This window comes from Plecotus auritus, assembly GCF_963455305.1.
Source record: "Plecotus auritus genome assembly, chromosome: 6".
Lineage (NCBI taxonomy): Eukaryota > Metazoa > Chordata > Mammalia > Chiroptera > Vespertilionidae > Plecotus > Plecotus auritus.
This window is the reverse complement of record NC_137773.1, coordinates 55,621,544-55,641,685: the sequence shown is the minus strand read 5'-3', so window position 1 is coordinate 55,641,685 and position 20,142 is coordinate 55,621,544. Positions and strand designations below refer to the sequence as shown.

General features: G+C 46.4%; 1 protein-coding gene across 3 annotated transcripts in view; it reads left to right on the top strand.

Annotated features, from left to right (window-relative positions):
- Window positions 1–19,716, top strand: part of ZNF827 (zinc finger protein 827) — a 174,268-nt gene extending 154,552 nt beyond the window's left edge. The window contains exons 9-15 of one of the 3 annotated variants that reach the window (XM_080671756.1): window positions 777–914; window positions 5,153–5,324; window positions 6,381–6,547; window positions 11,613–11,804; window positions 12,124–12,301; window positions 13,918–13,984; window positions 15,731–16,569. In XM_080671756.1, coding sequence (XP_080527882.1) covers window positions 777–914; window positions 5,153–5,324; window positions 6,381–6,547; window positions 11,613–11,804; window positions 12,124–12,301; window positions 13,918–13,942 — 872 coding nt within the window. In that variant the 3' untranslated portion in view covers window positions 13,943–13,984; window positions 15,731–16,569. Of the gene's footprint in view, window positions 1–776; window positions 915–5,152; window positions 5,325–6,380; window positions 6,548–11,612; window positions 11,805–12,123; window positions 12,302–13,917; window positions 13,985–14,273; window positions 14,307–15,730 lie in introns of all 3 variants that reach the window. The other 2 variants (XM_080671757.1, XM_080671755.1) reach the window with 2 other exon arrangements.
- Window positions 19,717–20,142: the final 426 nt, after the last annotated feature.

Below are 20,142 nucleotides of genomic sequence, written 5' to 3'. Positions count from 1 at the left end.
CGCAGATATTTTTACTGTGTCCTCACAGGGTGGGAAGAATGAGGGAACTCTGGGGCTTCTTTTATAAGAGCACTAACCCACCCTCATGACCTAAGCACCTCCCGGAAGCCCACCTCCTGATACCATCACTTTAAGGATTAGGATTTCAATATATGAATGTGGGGGAGGGGCACAAACATTCAGACCACAGCAAGCAGCTTGCAGTTGTCGTCACTGATTCTCTGTAGCATAAGTTCCTCATTAAAGACTTTGTGTGACCCTTCTGAACATAGGACAAAACTTTTCCCCATAAAGGGCAGTGAAAGTGTATTTCCTTTCAAGGGATCAAACCATTTGTTTTCGCATCAGAATCTGAGATTCAGCATTCTTGATTTACTTACTACCTTGTAGCAAAAGTCAACATTTCTGGAATTTTAACGTGCAACTCAACCATTGACTCGTTCCACAGTTTTTTTTTTATTGAGTACTGATTGTACAGTGGACACAGTGCTAAACCATGCCACCCACCTACTAGAAGGTTGGGTCGGCTGGCCTTTAGTGATGAAAGCAAGAAAACACCGGAGACTTGACTAAAATTGGGATTCATTTGCCACCACAACGTTCAAGAATAGCCTTCTCAGAGACAGCAAATGAGCATAAAGACCAGAGGTTACTGGGACTTCTTTGTAGGTACCAGCCACATTCGTCAAAGGAAGCCTCTGCTTAACTCCTGAATGTTGACTAAACTGAAATTCGTTCATGTTGCCTTGCTTATTCCTCATGTTTTTTTGGTGCAGAGACAGAAAAGCTCGTGCTAGAGGCAGGCAACGGATTGCCATCCTGGAAATTCAATGACCAGCTTTTCCCCTGCGATGTATGTGGGAAAGTCTTCGGCCGACAGCAGACATTGTCCCGACACCTCTCGCTGCACACAGGTGAGTCGGCCTCACTGCTATGCCTTCCTGGGTCTGGATCACCAGCGCCTCCATTACCAAGAAGCTGAGTTGCCCTAAGAGAATTATTACAGGAAGTGATGGGAGTGTTTTATCATGACCTCAAGCCATTTAACTGGGCGTGTTCAAATAAGGCCTTGGATAGGGTTTCTTATTTGTATTGAAAGGACTCACAGAGTTCAAGTAGGATTGATGAGAAAAGATGCACATTTAAGCATAGTTGGGTAAAATTCCTCAACTGTAAGGAATTTATTGATCTTGTTGGCACAGGGGATGGAGCTGTATCCCATCTTATTGGGCTCATCTTATTGTAGGTGGGAGCAATAGGGACACCTTGGTGGAGGAACAGGTACTGTCCTTGTTTATGTATAACTAGAGGCCCGGTGCACGAAATTCGTGCGGGGGAGGGGGGTGTCCCTCAGCCCAGCCTGCACCCTCTCCAATCTGGGACACCTAGAGGGATGTCCCAGTGGGATCGGGCCTAAACGGGCAGTCGGACATCCCTCTCACAATCCAGGACTGCTGGATCCCAACTGCTCGCCTGCTTGTTTTCCTGATTGCCCCTAACCGCTTCTGCCTACCAGCCTGATCACCCCCTAACCACTCCCCTGCCAGCCTGATTGATGCTTAACTGCTCCCCTGCCAGCCTGTTTGCCCCTAACTGCCTTCCCCTGCAGGCCTGGTCACCCCTAACTGCCCTCCCCTGCAGGCCTGGTCACCCCTAACTGCCCTCCCCTGCAGGCCTGGTACCCTCCAACAGCTCTCCCCTGCAGGCCTGGGTCCCCCCCCAACTGCCCTTCCCTGCAGACCCAGTCACCCCCAACTTCCCTCCTCTGCCGGCCGGGTCACCCCTAACTGCCCTCCCCAGCAGGCTTGATCACCCCCAACTGCCCTCCCTTGCAGGCCTTGTTCCTCCCAACTGCCCTCCCCTGCTGGCCATCTTGTGGTGGCCATCTTGTGTCCACATGGGCGCAGAATCTTTGACCACATGGGGGCAGCCATCTTGTGTGTTGGAGTGATGGTCAATCTGCATATTACTCTTTTATTAGATAGGATAGAGGCCTGGTGCATGGGTGGGGGCCAGCTGGTTTGCCCTGAAGGGTGTCCCAGATCAGGGTGGGGGTTCCCTTGGGGCATGGGGCGGCCTGGGAGAGGGGCCTATGGTGGTTTGCATGCCAGCCACGGCCCCCGACGACCCAAGCAGAAGCCCTGGGATCTGGGATTTATTTATCTTCTACAATTGAAACTTTGTAGCCTGGAGTGGAGCCAAGCCTTCTGCTCGCTCAGTGGTGGCAGCCATTTCTGTTGGGATTTATGTATCTTCTATAATTGAAACTTTGTAGCCTTAAGCGGAGTCCAAAGCAGGCCAGGGCTGCAGAAGCTTGGCTTCCTCCATCGCCGCGGGCAACCCTAGCCTCCTGCTCTCTCCAGCTCCGAGGCTGCCGCCATTTCTGTTGGGATTTATTTATCTTCTATAATTGAAACTTTGTAGCATTGAGTACAGGCCTAGTCCGGCAAGGGCAGGCGGAAAGCTTGGCTTCCTTCATCGCCAGAGAAACCCAAGCCTCCCTCCTGCTCTCTCTTTGGCTGCAGCCATTTTGGTTGGGTTTATTTGCATATTCCCTCCTGATTGGCAGGTGGGCGTGGCTGGTGGGTGTAGCAGAGGTATGGTTAATTTGCATATTACTCTTTTATTAGATAGGATAGTAAAGAAATACGGTTGATTCTGTGTGCTGGGAAAGGGAAAGCAACCAAGTTCCGGAATAAAGGAGGAATACATATTAACTTAATCAATGCAGCAAAAATAAGTGAAGACAAAAAGAAATACAGTAGAATTGATTGTAAACATAAAGCAAGATAGAAATAATAAAATGAAGTTTTCCATATTTACACCCAAGGTCAGACTTTCTAAAAGTTCAGGTGTATCTTATTTATAGGAAATGACAAAGAAAATAAGTAGAGATTTCCCATATCACATGAAATCATAAAGAAGGCAGGACAGGCAGTATTAATATGACAAGATTACTATATATATATATATATATATATATATATATATATATATATATAATCACTAGACAACATTTAGTCATATACTTAAGCCCAAAGAAAACTTTAACATGTTCAGAAAAGTGGAGTTTTATAGGTCACATGCTCTACTCATACTTAAATGAAATTTAAAATAACCAAAGGTCAATAAAATGCCCTAGCTAACCAGGTCAAAGAAAAGGAAGAAAATCAAAACTCAAATTATAGACATCTAGAAGAAATGAAAAGGGGAACACTTCATTCCTAGGCCTGGAACAAACAGATTCAGCTCTGGTCAGAGGACAATTCATAGGCTTAAATGTTTTAATTAGAAGAAAAGGAACTTAGCATTCATCTTAAAGACTAGTAAAAAAGCCCTAGCTGGTTTGGCTCAGTGGATAGAGCATCGGCCTGCAGACTGAAGGGTCCCAGGTTCAATTCTGGTCAAGGGCACATACCTTGGTTTCAGGCTCCTACCTGGCCCAGGCCCTGGTCAGGATGTTTGCAAGAACCAACCAATCAATATTTCTCTCCGTCTTTCCCTCTCTCTTCCACTGTCTCTAAAAATCAATGGAAAAATATCCTCGGATGGGGATTAAAAAAAAAAAAAAAGAACTGGTAAAAGAAAAACAAAATCTAGGAAGAAAAATACCACAAAAAAGATTAATTTCTTTAATCCTGATTAAGAAAGGAAAAGGAAGCAAAACTATTCAAAATTAGGAATGGAAAAGGAAGCCTAACCATTAATGCTATTAAAGAATTTTTGGAGAATAAGGGCAACTCTATGACAAAAAGAAAAGAACTGTTAAAAACTTAGATGACATAGCTAATTTAAGCACAGTTTCCAAAACTGACCCCAGGGGGGGACAAAAAACTTAAGTAAATCAGTTACCAAAGGGAAATTTGGAAAGATGATGAAGGAGATAATATTATTGATAAAGGTGTCAGGTCCAGATGGGTTCTTTGTAGCCTTTTGAGAATAGGAAAGTCCAGTATTATAAACCTTTCCAAATGATAGAAAAAGAAAGTTCAGCAATTCTCATTAATACCAAATTAACAACCTTGCTTATTAATACAAATGCAAAAATTCCAGAGAGGACCCTCTTATCTGTACCTCAGGGCCCCTTTCCCTAGCCCCACTGAGCCCAGGCCGGCAGCCCCTCAGATGTTGGGGGCCACCTGTAATAACAGCCATGCCTTACATGTTGTTGTGGAAAAACTTGTCTGTGTCCTTCCCTGTGAAGCAGACAAGACAGGTATTTTTCTTTTCGAAGGCCAGCTCAGTTCGCAGAGGAAGAGCACTAAGGACAGAAAATGAAGTAGCTCTTGTCTTCCGCTGCCCTCGGTTGCCTTTATCTGCACAGTGAAAGCAGGGGCTGCTCCTTTTACTTTAATTTGCTTGACTCACCAAATGTATTCAGACGGCCACTCTGGAAATAGTCCCGAAACACTGTCAGTGCTAGGAGAGAGTTCCCATTAAGAAAGTAATTGAGAAATTTTATTTTATGTAAAATGTAAATTTCCAATTCAATTATATCACATGAGTCATTTTTTATTCCTTTAATTTCATTAGTTTTTTATTTCTTGGCTGACCCAGGCCTGGAGCTTAGGGAAAATGATGGAGCTTCTTTTACTCACCAGTCCTGCGAACACAGTTTCACTCCCCCTTCCCTGGTTTAGCACCCACCCACACCTGACACGTGGGGAGGCGTGTGCTCACACACTCACACGCACACACGCACACACGCACACTCTCACACACACACACTCACAGCACACTCTCATGCACACACACACAGCACCCTCTCATGCACACACACACTCACAGCACACTCACACACACACACACACACTCACAGCACACTTTCATGCACACACACGCACGCGCGCACATACACACACATGCACTAATATACTTTCGCTAGCCTTAGCCTGTGGGTATGCAGGAAAAAGTAGATGATCCAATTGCCTGGGGACTTTCTTTTATCTTTGGAAATGTTAATACAGGAGTGACCTGCTGGGTAAAGACTTTTTAGAGACTTACAGTTCCAAGGTGTTCCCTTTGTCCCCACTTGAAATGAGACTTGAACACCCCCCCACACTCTTCCTTGATACCCTTAAGTGGTCCCTTGCAAGGTGTTGGGATTTCATTTCTCAGATCAGCTGGGGGTTTTCTGCTCTTTCTCCTCCAGAGGAAAGAAAATACAAATGCCACTTGTGCCCCTACGCTGCTAAGTGCCGCGCGAATCTGAACCAGCACCTGACCGTCCACTCGGTGAAGCTGGTGAGTACGGACACTGAGGACATTGTCAGCGCCGTCACCTCTGAAGGCAGTGACGGGAGGAAGCACCCTTATTATTACAGGTGAGCTGGGGCTGGAACCCTAGTCCAGCCTTCCCACCCTCCCTGCCGTCTGCGAGGCAGACCTGACAGGCACCTCTGCTCAACAGACGCACTGGCCTGCATTGTCATAGTTGCTTTGCTTAGATGAGACCCTACAGTTGCAATGACTCCCCCTGGCATGGTGCCCTGGTGGAATGAATTGAAAGGGAAACGGTCTGAGAGGTGGCTCTCGCGGGGCGGGGAGGAGCTCCAGAGAGCGGCAGTGCTCTGGGGATTATTAGCTTCCAGGGCTGGGCAGCTGGCAAGCTCCTGCCCTAGTAACTGAGCACTTTGCTGCTTCCTGAGAAGTGTCCAAAGGAAAACAGACTGGGAAAAATAAACCCAAAAACCCTGAGGAAGTAGCCGTGAAGGCATAGCTTCTTCTCCTCCAGTCGTGTTTTGTCCTTTAGTGGCTGGAATTTTATGGTTTTTTCCCATTCTGGCCATAAATCAGTATTTGGTTTGGGTGCCATAAAACCCCAAATCTTACCCACGAGAGAGGCTGTAGGGATTGGTAGAAACTTGCATTTGCATGAAATGTCTCCATGGATGGGTGGCTTCTATCGGGAATTGTCACAGGCAGGAGTGCCATCCAACGACCTGTGTGCTCTCACTGCTACCCAGGAGGTTTCCAGAGGCAGTGGGAGGCCGTGGGAGGCAGTGGGAGGCTCGAGGGAGTGCAGGGCGCGCCACGCTGCTCCGTGTACCAGCCGCACTCATGTCTTGGCAAGGCTGTGCCGCATCCCTTTGCCCCAAGGAATCGTGAGAAGGCATGCAGCATCTGGAATCTGGAATCTTTAATTAACTCTCTGATTATTTAGCATCGTTATAGCGTGTATGGGATTGTTACATTATTCGGGCACTAAATCCATTTAGCCCAGCGACCACTTCAGAGGCATCCAAGAAAGCAGAAGAATTTCCTAATGGAGAGGGCAGTGGGTACAAGCCCGTTTTCTGAGTGTACTGGGCATGAGTGGGCAGCCTGCATTTAGAATATCGCTCCTCTCTCCCCCTCTTTTCCTTCGTCCTCTCATGTAGCTGCCATGTGTGTGGATTTGAGACCGAGCTCAACGTCCAGTTTGTCAGCCACATGTCCCTCCACGTGGACAAGGAGCAGTGGATGTTCTCCATCTGCTGCACTGCCTGCGACTTCGTCACCATGGAGGAGGCAGAGATAAAGGCTCACATTGGCACCAAGCACACAGGTGACCATTCTCATCGGTCCTTCTCTCCTCTATTCCCTGCCACCCCAGACTGCCTGTCCACCTGGCAGAAGCATCCTCATCACCATGTGACACTGACATCTTTTTCCTCAGAAGTAAAAACGTCCCCGGGGGTAGCAGAGCCACACTTCCCTGTGGCCACAGCACCATGGGCAGGCACGGCTTGTGCACCGGCTGATCTGAAACACTCATAGGTTGGGATGGTTGAGAGGGGCTGAGCTGTCTGCTTGCCATCATCATCTAGTAACAGCGATTGCTTTCCCGACGCCCCAGGCTTGCACCTTTGCATGCTGGGTCCCATATAAGCTTCCTAACGACCCTTGAGGCCCACACTACTGTTATCATACTACAGAGGCTGAGAGCTGAGGCTTCACAGAGGGGAGGTATTCTGTCCAAGGTCAACCTTAGGATATGACTCCAGAAACTCACACCAGAACAGTCATCATTCTAGAACCTTCTGTCTGAGTCGCTGACATTCTGGCAGCCCCACCCAAACCTTGGCAAAGGCTGGACCTCTGTTTTGCTGGGCCAGGCACCATGCACCTACCTCTGCAGGCTCTGCTCCTTGCGTGACTCAGCAGGCCTGACACGCTCCATGATGCTGCGTGGCCCGTCTGTTCAGGGGCAAAGAAGACTAGATGCTCCTGAATTGACCCAGTCTCTCCCCGGGCCACAGCCACGCCTTTGCCAGTGCTCCCTTTCATTTCAGACTCTTGCCATTCTGGTTAATTTCTTCTATTTAATGAAGTTAACATTTTGACTTTGCCATGCAATTATCCTCTCGCAAGTGATGGTTACAAATGACACTGAGGAGGAGTCATTATGTGAGAATGAGGAAGAGCTCCCTGCCTTTGCTACAAATTACAAGCTGGGGTTGCTGACTGCAGGCCTGGGTGCTGGAGCAGCCCCTCACATCATTGGCACTTGAAGGATTCAGGAAGGGAAATTTCCCTGACATTTGTGCTGACGATGTGCATGGTCAAGAAGGATCTCTCTGTGCTTTCCTGGCCGCTCTGGGTCCGTGGTGCCAACAGCAATAAAAGCTTGTTTTTGTCAGTAAGTTGAGCAGCTCTGACTTGGAGGTCTGCAGAGAGCTGTTCTGCTGAGTGAGAAGGTGCCATTTTTACAGTCGGTTGTCTGACCATAACCACATTAGCACCGTGGGCAGCAGGTGAGCTGGGAAACCCACGTCGAAGACAAATTAAATCCAACGTTTCCTGGAGTGGCTTCTGGAGGGAAAGACAGCCTCTCCCCCATTTCCACGGGCTCTTCAGATACTCTCTTTTCTGTTATTCTCCTATTCTTCTAGCCTTCTCCACCCCAAAGTATGCCTAAACCCAGCCCAGAACCTCCCTCCACCGCCCCCCACCCCACCTCAAGAAAACCATAGAAACCACAATGGCTGGAAGGGAGTTGGACTTCAAATCTCTAATTTTGCCATTCCTGTTCTCTAATTGGATTTACCTGTCACAGGAACAGGCACCTTTTCTTCTAGTGCCTAGGGGATCTGCAATGCCATCTGGTTACCTAAATGAACTTGTGATGAGCTTTAATCATCACAAAATTTATAATTGGCCACCCACAGAACCCATGTGCTTTCTCACACTTCCTTACTGGCTACTCTTAGCCAAGGTATGCTTGGGAATGGTGTGTTTCTGCAGTGACCCCTCCTTACTCTCTTTCTCCCTCTCCGGGCTCCTGTCCCTGCGGAGAACATCAGCAAGGGGAAAATACTCCTTCTGTTGCTGTGATATCCTCAATGCAAATTTTGCTGCAATTTTTAAAAGTTGTGATAATGGTGGTGAGGAATTTGAATAGCTATTTGGAAAATACAGCCATCAATATTTACCTCACACTGACACCAAAATAACCTACACAATCCTTGTTTACTATCTGTCCTAGAAAGGCTTGAGGAAAATAGAATAGAATATTCATCAAACACAGTGAGGAAGATTTGTAAATGCTTAATGGATAACAAGAAATCACAAAGGAAAAGAATCAAGAGATTGGACACTTAAAAACTTCTTTTTTTGCAAAAGAAAGGAAGAAGAGAAGGGAAACAAAAAAACACCCACATTCTGAAAATGTGTTTGTAAAAATAACAAAAAGCTCATGTATTTATATAGAAAGTTCATATAAATTGGGTAAGAAACACTTTTGGTCTCTAGTTTAGAATTTGGAAAGAACATGAACAGTCAATTCACAGTAAAGAAAAAAAAAAGTAAAAGCTAATTGCTTAACATAAGAAAAAATGCTCAACCTCACTGAGCAGTCAAAGTAAAGCTCAAGAGTGGCTTATTTTACCCTGTTAAGTTAGGAGCACATTTTATAGTGTCACCCACTGTTGCTGGGTGCTGCTGGTACTCTTGTGTCTATGGCCTGCAAAGGAACAGAACGTAGGTAAACTATTTAGGTAATGTATACTAAGAGGCTTGAAAATGTAATGCTCTGTGACCCAGTAATCACACTTCTGGGAATTTATCTGTAGGGGAAAAAATCAACCAGCAAAATATTAATTTTAACTTAAAATTTAATTTTAAGGAAATATGTAAGTAGAGTAGGATAAGTCCACTCCTTGGATCTGCAGTACAGTTTCCCTATATTTTTCACCTTAACGTAAAAAAAACTATGGGGTTGCACTGAATTAGTTTGGGGAGAGCTGACATCTTAATATTGAGTCTCCTGAACCATGAATATTATATGCCTCCAGTTATTTGGATTTATAAGTACATCTTTAATTTATCACAGTGTACCATACCACTTCACATGTAGTATAAAACCTCACAATAGCATACTTCCATTTCTTCCCCACCAGCTGTTATGTTATTGTTCTCATATATGTATGTGCTATGAATATTACATTATTAATGGTTTTTTAAACAAAATTAGTTTTATTACTTTTTAAAGAGATTTAAATAAGAAAAACTCACATATTTACCCATGTAGTTGTCATTTCTGGTGCTCTCCATTCTTTTATGTAGATCCATTTTTACATTAGTGTCATTTCCCTTCTGCCTGAAGAATTTGTTTTAACATTTCTTTGTAATTCAGGTCTACAGGTAATGAATTCTTTCAGCTTTTATATATCTTTTTTCTTTTGCCTGTGCTTGTGAAATATGTTTTCATACTTTAAAGATGTTGTTCCACTCCTTCACACTTGCATTGTGTACAGTGAGAAATCTGCTGTCATCCTTTTTTTGTTCCTCTGCACATAATGTGTCCTTTTTTCGTCTGGCTGCTTTTAGGACTTTTTATTTATCACTGGTTATGAGCAATTTGATTATGATGTCCCTTGTATAGATTTCATCATCTTTCTTATGCTTGGGACTCATTGCACTGCTTGGATCAATGGTTGTATGGTGTTCCTCAAATTGGGAAAGTTTTTGACTATTTCAAGTATATTTTCCTGCCCTCCCTGCCCCATCAGGGACTCCAATTAAGCTTATACCAAGCTGCCTGAAGGCATCCCACAGCTCACTGGGTGCTCTTTTTCTTTTTGTGATTCTTTTCTCTCTGTTTCATCTCAGATAATTTCTGTTGCTATTATCTTCAGGTTCATGAGTCTTTTTTTTAATTTCTTTATTGATTAAGGTATTACATATGTGTCCTTATTCCCCCATTACCCCCCACCTCCCATTCAATGAATCTTTTCTTTACTGTGTTTAAATTGTTAGTGGTCCCATTCAGTGTATTGTTCATCTCAGACATTGTAATTTTCATCTCTAGAAATTTGATTTGGGTATTTTTTTTGTATCTTCCATCTCTCTACTTAACTTTTTTAACATATGGAATACAATTATATTACTGTTCTCATGTCCTTGTCTACAAATTCCAACAACTGGGTCCGTTTTCATTGGTTGATATTCTCCCCTTTGGGTTGTGTTTTGTTTCTCTGCATGCCTGAGAATCTTTTTGAGTGTCAGACATTGTGATTTTTACCTTATTAGGTGCCAGATACTTTATATTCCTATAAATATTCTTGAAACTTTGATCCTCTTGGGTCTTGCTTTTATGACTTGTCTGATGGGTCTGGAGCAGTGCCCCATCTAGGGCTAATTATCACCCACTACTAAAAGAACTTCCTGTTTTCTACCCAATGCCTTAGGAATTACAAGTTTTTTCCAATCTGGCTGGTGGAAATAGGCACTGTTCTCTAAGCCTTTCAGATGGCTTATTTTCCCTCCAACACATGCTCCGATCCATACTCTGCTGAATACTCTGGAAGATCCTCTGCAGGTCTCTGAGTTCTTCCCCTCTAGTACTCTGTCCTTCAAGGTGCCACCATGTTGATCTCCCAGACCGCCAGTCTTGTCTCCTCAAATCAGCAAGTCAACTGGGTTCCACCTCCATACCCCTCCCTATGCTGCAGTCTGGAAGGTCTTTCCTGCCTCTCAGGGGTCATTCTTCTTCATTGCCTGGTGTCCAATATTGTGAAAACTATTGTTTGATATGTTTTGACTGTCTTTTTGTTAGTTGTTTCAGTAGCGATGATAAATTCCGTCTCTTGAATGGAAGCAGAAGTCTACTGACACTAGATTTTAATGGTCTATTGACTGTTTACTGCTGGCTTTGAGAGAGAATTCAGTGCACTGATGAAGAACATGGATGCTAGAGTCAGACCAACTGACTCACCTCATTGTGCCTCCCCATCCTCATCTGTAAAATGGGGGTGATAATAGTTGTGCCTCAGCAGTTTTTTTTAGAATAAAATGAGATAAGGCATTTAAAGCATGACCGAGATTCTGGAACTTGGCAACACTTTCAGTACATCTTAGCTTCTATTGTCATTTATTTCCATTATAGTAAGATATCCATAAACCCTCCTCAAATGCATGAGGGCCTGCTCTTGGCCCCAAGTACCATGAGTGTCATCACCAGAGGTGACTGCGACCTGGGACCCCAGCAGGTGCACTAGAGGAGCTGGAGACCGCAGCTTATGCCCCCTGAATGATGGTGTAGCCATGAGACACAACCCCACACCTCCCAACTTCTGTTATTCCAGGGTTTCCATCTCCTAAATAACAGACTTGGGTTTTTTTCTTTTTAGTGGAAGACAGGAAGACCCCAAGTGAATCAAATAGCCCCTCATCATCCTCCCTCTCAGCTCTAAGTGATTCAGCTAACAGCAAAGATGACTCAGACAGCTCCCAGAAAAACAAGAGCGGGAACAACCTGCTGGTCATCTCTGTTGTGCCCGGGAGCCAACCCTCACTGAATAGTGAGGAAAAGCCCGAGAAAGGTAAGGGAGGAGGTGGCTTGGCCTGCTTAGCCCTCCCCACTCTGGAGGCATGACCCCTTGTCAGGAGTGATGTTGGAAGTAGATATTGGGTCCCAGAACATTCCTTTTGGCTTGATTTGCACCCAATATGGGGTGAAGGATGGGGAATGTGACACTGACTCCAAAGCTGTAACTTCTTTTAGCACAGAGATGCAGGGAACAGCGTCTGGAAGGGTATAAAAAACTGGGGGGAGGTGTGAAGAAAGGGGATCTTGGCCCTGCTCCTGCCCTCCTGTCCCTCTACCCCATACACCTGTACACCCAGCTTCGGTCCTTCCAGGGTTCGAATGCGTTTTTTGCAACTTTGTCTGCAAGACGAAGAACATGTTTGAGCGCCATCTGCAGATACACCTCATCACCCGGATGTTTGAGTGTGACGTGTGCCACAAGTTCATGAAGACCCCCGAACAGCTGCTGGAGCATAAGAAATGCCACACTGTCCCCACCGGTGGGCTCAAGTAAGGAAAGCAAGTACAGAACCTTTTACTGTGTTGTTATTAAACACCCTTCCCCCACCCTTACCCCGGCCCCTCCCCTGAAGATTTTGGGGTCATGGAGAGGAAGAGCTTGGCATGAGGGGAGTTAGACAGGCACCTCTGCTGCTTTTAGCTGGGTGTGAATTAGACCTGTCCCCAAGGGGGTCAGCAGACATCAGCAGGAGAATCCACTGTACAAATAGCCCGGGATTCGGAGCAAGCAGGAAGGCATGTTGGAGCATCTGAGCACGCAGGGGTAGACTCATCCCACACTGCCTGGGTTTTGTTCAGACTTGATGGTAATGGACTTGGGTTAGTGTCCCCAAGTGTAAATCATTACACTGTCACTGCACTTCACCATCTCTGTTTTTTTAGGCGATTTGCCATGTATCTTTTAAATAAGTATCACAACCACTTCATCCACACCCCACCCCAAATAATGGAACCTTGCCGGTTTGAACAGGCAGGAGGCAGCGTTTTCCACGCAAGGCCCATGAACCTCTCAGGTCCCTGCAGACATGCCTTATGCCTTCCCGGGACCTGGAATTGGGATTCCCTGCCTGAGAGCTGATGTTTTCTGTCACATATTCACAGATTCCTCCCTCCAGAGACCTAGGCAGTTAGCATCATCATCAACCAATATTTGCAGGAAGCCCTCGGTCTGAAGCGAGACTAATCAGTCATTATCCAGTGTACGGTGCGTCTGGCTTGATTAGGTGCTAGAGGGCAAATAAGGAATAAAACCTAATTTCCACCCTCAGGAAGTGTATGTCCTACCATGACCAGAATTTAATCTTCCCGAGAGTCGGTAATCAGGGTCCCTGTTCACAAGGCACTTATGGTCTAGGAAAGAGAAAGAAGCTTATGCCATTGGGCACAGAAAGACACACAACTTTCGAGGCAGGAATTGTTCATGTTTAGCTGAAATGATCGTGTAATTTCAATGAATGAAAAATTACATTTTACTTAATACAAGGGGAAAAACCTTGTCTTAAAACAGTTTGGCCTTTGAAACTCACAACTTGCCGGAGGGGTGGCATGACTCTCCCGACTGGGCGTGGGATGGAGAGACACAGGACCCTGGGAGTCGAGTGTTGGGGGGGCAGCACAGGCTTGTCTTCCCCCCACCCCCGCACGTACCGGTCATGGGGACACTCCTCAAAATCCTGCCCAAACAGCAGAATCAGGGAGCAACACCTACTGTGGATTTCCATTTTGTTTCAGTCTTGGGGGTGCTTAGGTGGGAGCGGGGAGGGGAGGTCTTAAGGGATGGGGGAGGGGCAGTTATAACTCAAGAAAACCAGTAAAGGGGAATGTGATTGGGTTTGTTCCCACTGTCCCTTTCTAAATATTTGTGCACTCTTATTTGTAAAGAGAAGCCATATACTTCTGTGGTTGGACTATGCTCATTGCCCTCCCCGATTGCCCAGTTACAGCCATGCACTGCGGCCTGGCCAGTCATGGCCCTGCCAGTCAGCCTTTCCTCGGGGACCCAAGGGGTCCCAGGCTCTGAGCCACTGGGGAGAATGCACAGTGACCCTGATGCTTTTGCGGTACAGACACTTCCCGTGCGGTGCTAACGGTCCCCTGTGTAATAGTTTATGTTCTAGGATGACCAAGTAGAAGAATACTTTGAAAAAATTGATAAAGCCTTCTGGCTATACAGTGAGTCTTTGTTTTTGTTTTTGTTTTGTTTTGTTTTCCCTTTGCCATATCGGAGCATTAATTCGCCTGAGAGAGTGCCGTGACGATAAATAACGGGCCCCTGCTACACCCTTAGCACTTCCCCTGAGCAGCGCAAGAAAGATTGAGCTGTGGGTCACAGAAATGTCCTTAAAGTGAAACAGACTGCCGATGTCTAAATTGCTTTTCTGTGATGGAACTGCTTGTACTCTATATCCTGTTCATAATGCAGATCGAATAAGATTATACTATTATTTTTCTTTTGCCGTAGCTCAGGACAGTGGTGAGTTTCAGACTCCTCTAGGTAAGGCCCAGCTTGGCGTAGGGGTTGTGTGTGCACCTGACCTGGGAATGGGCTTTTATTTCTCTCGTGTGCACTCTTCTGTGAGCTGAGGGTCCAAGGCTAACGGCGAGCTTGGCGCTGAGGAGCAGTGCACGGCGCACCTGGTTGTGTTGGGCTCTGCTGAACACTTCTCCAAACCCTCAGCACACCTCGCTCCTGGGCCTGCCCTGCGGGCGCCCGGCCAGAGCTCAGGCAGCCACTTTTGCATTTGCTTTCTGTTTGTAAAGAGAGCAAACACGCTACCGCTATCATATCAGCCACTGACTCGAGCCCGGCAGCTTCTCAAAGAGCAGAAATTGTAAACATGCCTTCATGGCTCCTCCTGGCCCCTCTGGACAGCCAGGAGGCTTGCGGGGAGTGTAGCCTCACTGCGGAGGGTGGAGAAACCGAGCCACGGAGAGGCCCAGGCTTTGGCCCAGGGCTTATCCAGCTAGAGCCCAGTTAGGTGGCAGAGCTGGGGCCAGAATCTGCCTCAATTATGTGTAGAGACCAGTCCAATAATAACGCAGTGCCTACCGTGTGCTGAGCACTTACCAAGCACTGGGCAGAATCCAGAGGAAATGTTAGCTGTGGTCCTGCCCCCTGAGCATGATGATGTCATAAAGTACGAAAAATGTCTTCAAGCTCCAGAGAGCAGGTGTCACCCGCCCTTCTTATCCCTCCCTAGTAGACAGCTGGGGGGTGGGCGTCCTTCTCCCATGCCCCTGTCCTGGTCCTCACCTTCCTTCCCTGGTGGGTAAACAGCTGCAGGAGACAGGTCCTAGAGTACAGGCCTATGTACACACACACACACACACACACACACACACACACACACACACACACACACACACAGGCCTTCTCGTCCTAACCTTTCATAAGCACGATTCTGAGCCTACGACTTTCTGTTTGCTGGAGGTAGCTTTCCCCTGTAAGCTGTTCTTTAAAACTCTTAGCCTTTCTGCGTGTGCTTGGTGTGGTGCATGAAACGTCGATTCTTTGTGTTGCTCCCATCTCGAGGGGAGGTCATGAGGGTTAGACCTCTGCTGTGTCCGTGGGGGGTGGGGAGGGCTCCGAGGGGGCGGGAGGATGGAGGGGAGCCACAGCTAACGTAATTCTCACCCTTTCTCTGCTCCCCTTCCTGAGGGTTGGTGTTCGCTGCTCCCGCCAGGAGACCCAGAGTAGGCTGAGCGCACCTCCTCAGAGCTAGCTCCCCCTCCGGGGGGATGGCTCTGCCAGCACAGAGAGCCCAAGAGGGTCCTCTTCACCTCTGAGAGGCAGCAGGGCTGGGCTGGGCAGGGGCAGCCAGGCCTCAGGGTTTGCAGGGTGGCCCGTGAGGAGGGGAGAAGCAGGGCCGCGGCGGGACCTGTCTGGCTGACCCTCCCTTCCCTTGCTTCCCCCGGCAGGTGCCCATTCTGCATTTATTCTACCAACCGCCCCGCCGCCATGGAGTGCCACCTCAAGACCCACTACAAGATGGAGTACAAGTGCCGGATCTGCCAGATGGTGAAGGCCAACCAGCTGGAGCTGGAGACGCACACCCGGGAGCATCGCCTTGGCAACCACTACAAGTGCGACCAGTGCGGCTACCTGTCCAAGACCGCCAACAAGCTCATCGAGCACGTGCGCGTCCACACCGGGGAGCGGCCCTTCCACTGTGACCAGTGCAGCTACAGCTGCAAACGCAAGGACAATCTCAACCTGCACAAGAAGCTGAAGCACGCCCCTCGCCAGACCTTCAGCTGCGAAGAGTGCCTGTTCAAGACCACACACCCTTTCGTCTTCAGCCGCCACGTCAAGAAGCACCAGAGTGGGGACTGCCCCGAGGAGGACAAGAAGGGCTTGTGTCCGGCCCCCAAGAAACCAGCCGGCCCCGGGGCCCCGCTCCTCATCGTCGGGAGCTCTCGGAATCTCTTGTCTCCCCTGTCGGTCATGTCCGCCTCCCAGGCTCTGCAGACCGTGGCCTTGTCGGCTGTCCACGGCAGCAGCTCAGAGCCCAACCTGGCACTCAAGGCTCTGGCCTTCAACGGCTCCCCTTTGCGCTTTGACAAGTACCGGAACTCGGATTTTGCCCATCTCATTCCCTTGACAATGTTATACCCCAAGAACCACTTGGATCTCACATTCCACCCGCCCCGACCTCAGACTGCGCCTCCCAGCATCCCGTCCCCCAAACACTCCTTCCTCGCCTATCTCGGACTGAGAGAAAGAGCAGAGACTGTCTGAGGGCAGCATGTTCCGTACCAAAAACAAAGTGACAGAGACGAAAACAAAATAAACCCACAAAACTTACACACAACCCCAGCAGGTTTATGTTGCTGCAAAACCCACAGACCCCCGTGGGTCTGAACCACGTGTACTGTATATCTTTAGGAAGGACTAGAGAATTGGCTCTGTGTGTATACCTATTGCATTGACCTGAAAGCTGCTTTATCCGATCTCCAGAGAGGTGACCTACTGCGTACATCTACCTTCAGAGGCATGCCTCCCCGGCCCCCGCGCCCACTCTCAGCCCTGCTCCCAACCTTTCCCTGAAAGGAATTTTGTCTTGCTCAGCCCTAAAGAGAGTGTCCTTAATAGCAATCAGCACTTGTCAGCTTATCTACTGGTGCATTTTTGTTTTCTGTTGGGTGAATGGGGTGTGTGGGCATTTGTGGATTCTGAAAGAGAAAGCCGTGTGTCGTGTGCCATGAGATTTCTATTGCACATTCTCTGTGCTGGCTTCTTTCACCACGATGAACATGATTTTCCCTCCTGGGTTGTTCATCCACTGCAGTCCTTCCCCGAGCCCCTTCTTCACCACCCGTTTTACGGCTGCCGAGTGGTGGGGCCTGGTGCGCAGTCCATGAAGGAATGGTAGACACCCATGGTGCTGCTGGAGATTTCCCACAGAGCTGGAGACCTCGCGCAGAATCTCCTCTGGTTATGAAGATGCGAGGCAGCAAGATTCCCGTCTGGAAGAAATGTCCCGCAGCACCGAGGCCAACATCACAAAACTTAAGTGTGTTGTGTGTGTGTGTGTCCATACATACACAATGCGTGTGGGACACACGCAGTGCATCGTTTTTTAAGGGCAGACTATATATATATATATATATATATATATATATATATATATGATGTATTAATTCAGTGGTTACCATTTGTTTGCAAGAAAAAAAAATAGTATGAGTGGGAAATTTTATGGTTGATAAATCCAGCCAAGGAGATTAAAAGGGGTTTGGATCAATTCTGGGTATAAATGCTCAGACTAAAAAAAAAAAAAAAAAGAAACGGCAGTTTTGCACAGTGCTTTGGTCTTGCACTAGTTTTTGTTTCTCATCTGCAAAAAAAAAAAAAAAATGAAAGTGAAAGAAAATGTACCTTTTATATGGAACGAGTAGACTGTATATTTGAAAATTTTGTCACAAGCTCGTTGACATATAACCACCCAAAAACAAGGTGCTGTTTAGTCCTGCGGCTCCGTTTATGCCCCTGAGACGTGTCCATTGTGTTTGCAGGTCGTCTGGCTCTAGAGGTATTCTCCATGTTGGTAATAATTCTGTATTCCATTTTGTTAACGCCTGGTAGATGTAATCTGCTAGGAGGCTAACTTTATACTTATTTAAAGCTCTTATTTTGTGGTCATTAAAATGGCAACTTATGTGCAGCACTTTATTGCAGCAAGAAGCAGATGTGATTGGTAGCATAGCCCTTTGCTAATCTTTCAAAGTAATGGGTGATTTAAAAAGGAGAAGAGGAAAAGGATCTTTGGTTGAATATGTTAAGTGCTTGTATTTTTAAGACAACAGCATTTCCTGTATGAAACAGGCTAAAGGAGCAGAGAAATGTGCTTTGTATAATGATGGGTAGCTTGGGATATAAAAGTTTATATATTATTTATCTATTGAAGAACTGTGTACAGGAGGAATGCTTCTTACTGCATTGCTGTTTTCCATCAGGTGTTATCCTAGAGTTGGGAATTTTATTTTTTTCATCCGTTTCACCAGGGGAAAATGAAAGCATCCCTGATGTTCTTCCTCTAGTCAGCTTGCTTCACTGAGAGCCCCCTTGAAATTGGTACAGTTGTACGGGAAGCCAGAAGACGATACCATCTGTCCACACCATGGTTCCCCCACACACACGCACACACGCACACACACACACCCTTCTTCCCCCAGACCTAGCAGGTCTACTCCACTTCCCTTTGCCAGTCATGGGCCCTGGCAAGCCTGTTTACACTACGGAGATGCCCGGGGACAGGGAGGCTGAGCCGGCTAGGGCGGGAAGCTCTGCACCTTCTATCATCCTCCAGCAGACATCTGTTCTTGGCCATGTGTGAACCACCAACCAACCTCACCATGTCACTGTCTCAGTTAAAGACACTATAGACAAGTATAATACACTCCAAGAATACCGGGCTAATGGGTGGGTTGGTTTTCGGTGTTTTTTCTTTTTTTTTTTTTTAAGTTATGTCTTTATCCCCATATAATGGAGAATGTGCCACTTGGCTAATAATGTGCTTTCAAAATTACAAGTTCAGTGATGACAGGAAAGAGGGCCACGGGATCCCACAGAGGCTGGCAGGAAAGGTGACTCACATCATGCACCAGCAGGTTAAGAACCTGACAGGGTGGCCCTGACTATCAGGATGACAGCTCTTACAGCATGCCACTTGTGCAATATGAGGTCCTCGGCTGAAACCTACAAGACCGAGGGAGGCGTTGGAAGGAAGGAGACATTTACCGTTCGAATGCCATGTATTTCCCTGCTTGCCACTGAACTTGTATTTGAATTACTTCGTTATGCTTAATGTAATTGGGCAACTTTTTTAGCACTTTGGAAAGAGTCATCAATCTTTCTGGTAAATTATAAAAAGTTTTCTGAGTGAGAAAAGGTGTGTTTGGAGTTTGTTTGACTTTTTATATTATTATTATTGTTATTAATAAAGAAAAAAATTTACAGCATTTTTCAGACTCCACTGAGGTAATATGTACCCCTGAATTTGGTTTGCAGTTTGATACTCAGGGAAGGATGTATTCCATAGATATCCTTTCCGTGTAAAACACTAACGTCTTTGAGAAATTCACCTGCCAACTAACTTCAGTTGTTTTCACTATGCATCCTTCGATGAAAGCTAGCTTATTTTCCCCTATAGCAATGCAGTTAGTGTTCTCAGCACTTTCCTTCTTATCCTTTTTTTAACCCCTCATATTATGTTCAGATGATCATACCATCAAGGTTTGTGTACATTACTGAAAATTTGTATTGTATAAAGCTTTTTGCATTACAAGGCTGTACAGGGTCATTTTGACAGTAACTGGTATATTCCTTTGCATCTTATGTTGCATTGCCAATTTCTAGTGTATCCAGTTTGGAAGTATAATATACTCTAATTAAAAAAAAAAAGGTTGGCTATACTCTTGTTTCTTTTTCTTTCTTGGTTGCCATCCTTGACTACGTGTTAGTCTCAGGGTTTGGTTTGTCTTGCATTGTTCTGATTTTTACTTTTCAAGTGTATTTTAAATGAGTTTAGGAAATGCCCACTACTAGGTATAACAACTACAAAATGCAAGTTTTGAACAGCCATGCTAATAATGCACATTTATTATGTTAAGTCATTAGCAGCCATTAGATTGAGAGTATAACCATCATTCAGTACAATTGCAAGCCAGCTCCTTCCAGAAATTACTTCGTGACATTTAAAAGTGTTCACCAGCCTTACCCTCTCCTGCTTAACATCATTTTATTAACCCCATAGCCCAAGGGGTGGGGTTGGGGGGCAGGGGGACAGATGAATAATTCCACTTATCTTAATGAAGTTTGACAACTATGAGAT